Below are 3,816 nucleotides of genomic sequence, written 5' to 3' on the forward strand. Positions count from 1 at the left end.
TATTTGCGGGTTTTCGTCATTAAATTCAATTCCGGGTTGTAGAGATTCAATTCATCAATATTGGGTTTCTGGAATTCGTCTTTGATATAGTTTTCATCTGTCTTTGTCATATTTAACGCATATTCGTCATTAATCCATCGTATTTAACTTAATTAATTGATTTAATTTGTTTAGCTTGTTAATATTTTTCACTCCTGTAATGAATCCATCTTATGTTAAATCGTTTAATTTCGTCTCATTCATGTCTTGTTGTTTTATGACCCATTCGTATGTTAAATAAACATGCTAATCACTTCCATCTGAGTAAATAATACCAATTGATCATTAAATCACCAATTAACATTAACAGCTTGCAATTACGGCTTCACAGCCAGAACTGAGCCAAGGAACAGACGCAGTGTGTGCTGCGCCTATTCCAAAGGACGCAGCTCTGTTGCGCCTGTTCCTGGCTGAGTTCTGTCCCTGAACTCCGTTTTTGCCTTGACCTAGTTTGTTTAGACTACGTATAATTGACTATTAACCGTAATATCACGCTAATTCCTGTTCGTTAATTTATCTGATTCTTTCTTTCTTCCTTTTTCTCAAATTATCCGTTTTAAAGGTATTTTCGACATAAATCGCCTATTCCGATGTAATTAATGTAATTTTCATTATTGTAATTTATAATTATTGTAATTTTATTTTATTGCTTGTATGTTTTCACATGTAATTGAACATTAAATCCTACTTCGACCCAATTGTTTGCTAATTAATTGTCAACCGACTTAGTATTAATTCTCACATGCTAGGATTAAAACTTGGATGTTGCATTGCATGCATATAGCCGACGATATATCAAGTACGAATAACTTCCCTAATCATTAGTAGAGGCCACTATCGAGGCGGGAGGGATTAGGTGTTCGATCAAAAGAGCTTCCTAATACGTACCCTCACCCCTTACTCCAGATATCTGTGAACACCCGTGTTCATTGGCATCCACGAGAGTCATTCTAGACATAGAATGCTAAGGGTAACGATTGCTTAGTGTTCATGTCTTTACTTTGTGTCTTGACATGACACGAGGTATTCGAACGGTTCCAATTTCCCATAAAAATTGGTGGCGACTCCATACAAAAATGCAAACGCTTGTTTCTCTTTTCCTCCCAAGCGCCCCCGTGGGCCCCCGCTGTCCACAATAAGATTGATGATTTTGGAAGGTAAACACTATGCGCTATGCTTGTATAATTTAATAATTATTTAACATTAATGTAATATGCTTTAACAAGAAACCAAATTATACATACCTGTCAGATGGTTTGTTTCTTTGCAAGTCCTAGAGTTGTGTCCTTGGTGGCCACATGTTTTGCAGTACCTCTTCTCTTTTCCTCTCTTCTTTAGGGCTTTTAGCATTTGTGATTCAACTCTCTTGCCCTTTGTCCTACCCTTGTTTTTAGATTTTTTAGGAACATGAATCACCAACTTCTGAGGTATTTTGCAGCCCACGTACTTTTCTATTTCTTTCATCTTGTCTCTCTTCTTTGCTGGTACACTTCTATTACTAATCATATCCAATCTAATATCTCTCAGTTTTTCAATCAAAAGCTTCATGTCGTTATCATCACACTCAGCTACGCTGACACAAGAATAAACCTCTTGCCACAACTCAGTACTCAAACTTTTCCGGTCAGAAAACATTTGAGAGACATCTATCAATTTGCCATCTTTATCAAAGACAGGCTTACTCATTGCAGCTTTTGTCCATCTTTGCATTATGTACTGTTCTGGTATTTTCTGAAAATCTTGGTTGTGTAGAATCCAAAGGCAGTGCCTACACAACAAGCCCATTCTCTGAAACATAGAACAAGAACAAGTAATCTCCATGTTATCTGGTGAATATGCTACGTTCCATGACTTATTTGGCATCTGCAAGTCTGTTAGAATATATATTTTTGTCTCATCAATCTTCTCCACATCTTTAAAATGGCAATCAGACAAAGCTGCAACCAATTCTGTTTGGAAGTCTTTGAAAATGTTGTGCGAGTACATTTCAGAAGCATGGACTCCAAGGTTTGACTTTGTTTTCCGTGGGATTTCAGAGTGTTTGTTGTCACTGTTCAATTTGAACTGCTTGTGTCTTTGTGCTTCCAAGGCACTCTCATAGCACACCCAAAACTCAACAAGGGTCAAATGAGGTGTGAGGAACCTGTCAAAGAAACTGTTTTCACTCTCAGACCTAGAAGTAACCCTCATCAAGCCAGACATTGAAACATCTTTAAAATAGGTAGGGATCCACTGTTCCCTGAGATCGTACAAATCTGAAAACCACTCGTGTTCTACAAGTTGATAATCAGTCATTATCTTCCCCCATTGTTCTTCGAATTCATCAGGCTCAAGTTGGTTGTTCCAAACACACCTATTGAGCCTGGTCTTAAAATCCTCATCTTGAAACAGTTGATAACTGGCTTTTTCTCTTAGTTTCTTCATTATGTGCCACATGCACAGTCTGTGTGTTGACTCCTTAAACACTTCCGGGACTACCGACTTCATTGATTTGTCCTGATCAGTAATTATAATTCTCGGTTGGCACCCGCCCATTGCTTCCAAAAATGTCTTGAACAGCCATGTATAACACTCAATACTTTCATCACTTATCAACCCAGCTCTAAACGTTATGCACCTTTTGTGGTGATCAACTCCTGTGAAAGGCACAAACACCATATCGTACTTGTTTGTTCCATATGTAGTATCTGCTGATAAAACCTCGCCGAACAGCATGTAGTTCTTTATGCAGATCGGATCTGCCCAAAACACTCCAGCCAGGCACTTGTTTTCATCTACTATAAAATCAAAGTAAAATGAACTGCATGTGTCTTTTCTCCCAATAAGATTTTCAACAAACATTTGTGCATCAAAATTAGCAATGTAGGTTTTTATGTCCCTGACAAAGTTTTTGAAATCAACCTCAGTAGCCCCAATGTTGTCGTAACCTCCACACAGCTCCTTCCAACCTCTATAGGCTTTCACACCACCTAGTTTTAGCACCTTCCCTTTGTGACAAATTGCTTCTGTACCTCTGTCATTTTTCGGTTTCCTTTCAAGAATATTGTAGATTCAGGCGAAGCAAGTGGATGGTTATCTGGTAACAATATAAGTTCCATTTTCTTGGTATTTAAACTGCACTAATGCACGACAGTCAATTCTTGTAATCGGCCTCACACGGCTTATGTCTGTCACATCAGATTCTGCATCATTCTCAGCAGTATCAGTATCAGTATCAGTCCTCTTCCTTTTCCTACTTTCCTTTACACCTTGCCTATTTCAGACAACATTCCTTAATGCAAAACTGTTTGGTAACTTATTGCCTTTAATCCTTTTTGTTGTTGCAAGTCTTGGCGTAAACCCACAGATTGTACAATATTCTTTGTAGAATAACTCTGCTGATTCTAGCATTTTGAATACTTGTCCTACTTTAGGTTTCTTTTCCTCTGGACAGAATGGATTGTACTGGAGTGCATTTAATGTTTCAATTATTGTCCTTGGTGATTTAAAGCTGTTATTTGTAGAAGAAGACGTAGTTGCATCACTTGTACTCATTGTCTGCTTCAACAGTAGTTAAGTAAGTAAGTATATTGAATATTATTGCATCAATAATGCAGTATTCCAATTCTAATATGCTCTACAAAGATTGGCAATTTATTTCGTACAAATAAAGGTTCATATATAATGTATTCCTGCGAATGTCCATTATCATGCCTTTAAAAGAACATTTATTTTACTGCTAATGTTCATAAGAAATATTGTTGTCCATTTTGATATAGCATATATATAATGTATTAA

At 37.1% G+C, this 3,816-nt stretch overlaps 1 protein-coding gene across 1 annotated transcript; it reads right to left on the minus strand.

The window, feature by feature from the left end:
- Positions 1-289: 289 nt before the first annotated feature.
- LOC141613386 (protein FAR1-RELATED SEQUENCE 5-like) lies at positions 290-3,573 on the minus strand. The gene is made up of 5 exons (XM_074432119.1): positions 3,380-3,573; positions 3,155-3,292; positions 2,024-3,052; positions 1,487-1,807; positions 290-299 (listed from the first exon to the last, which is right to left on the minus strand). The coding sequence occupies exons 1-5, from the start codon at positions 3,571-3,573 to the stop codon at positions 290-292; spliced, it is 1,692 nt and encodes a 563-aa protein (XP_074288220.1).
- Positions 3,574-3,816: the final 243 nt, after the last annotated feature.

Source organism: Silene latifolia, chromosome 11 (assembly GCF_048544455.1).
Source record: "Silene latifolia isolate original U9 population chromosome 11, ASM4854445v1, whole genome shotgun sequence".
Lineage (NCBI taxonomy): Eukaryota > Viridiplantae > Streptophyta > Magnoliopsida > Caryophyllales > Caryophyllaceae > Silene > Silene latifolia.

Excerpts from the sequence above, each read along its gene's own strand:
- LOC141613386 (XM_074432119.1), bottom strand. The coding sequence starts at position 3,573 with ATGAGTACAAGTGATGCAACTACGTCTTCTTCTACAAATAACAGCTTT. Across the intron at positions 3,053-3,154 it reads GACTGTCGTGCATTAGTGCA|AGGTACAGAAGCAATTTGTC; the intron begins GTTTAAATACCA and ends GAAAAATGACAG. Across the intron at positions 1,808-2,023 it reads GGAGTCCATGCTTCTGAAAT|GCACTGCCTTTGGATTCTAC; the intron begins GTACTCGCACAA and ends CTTGTTGTGTAG.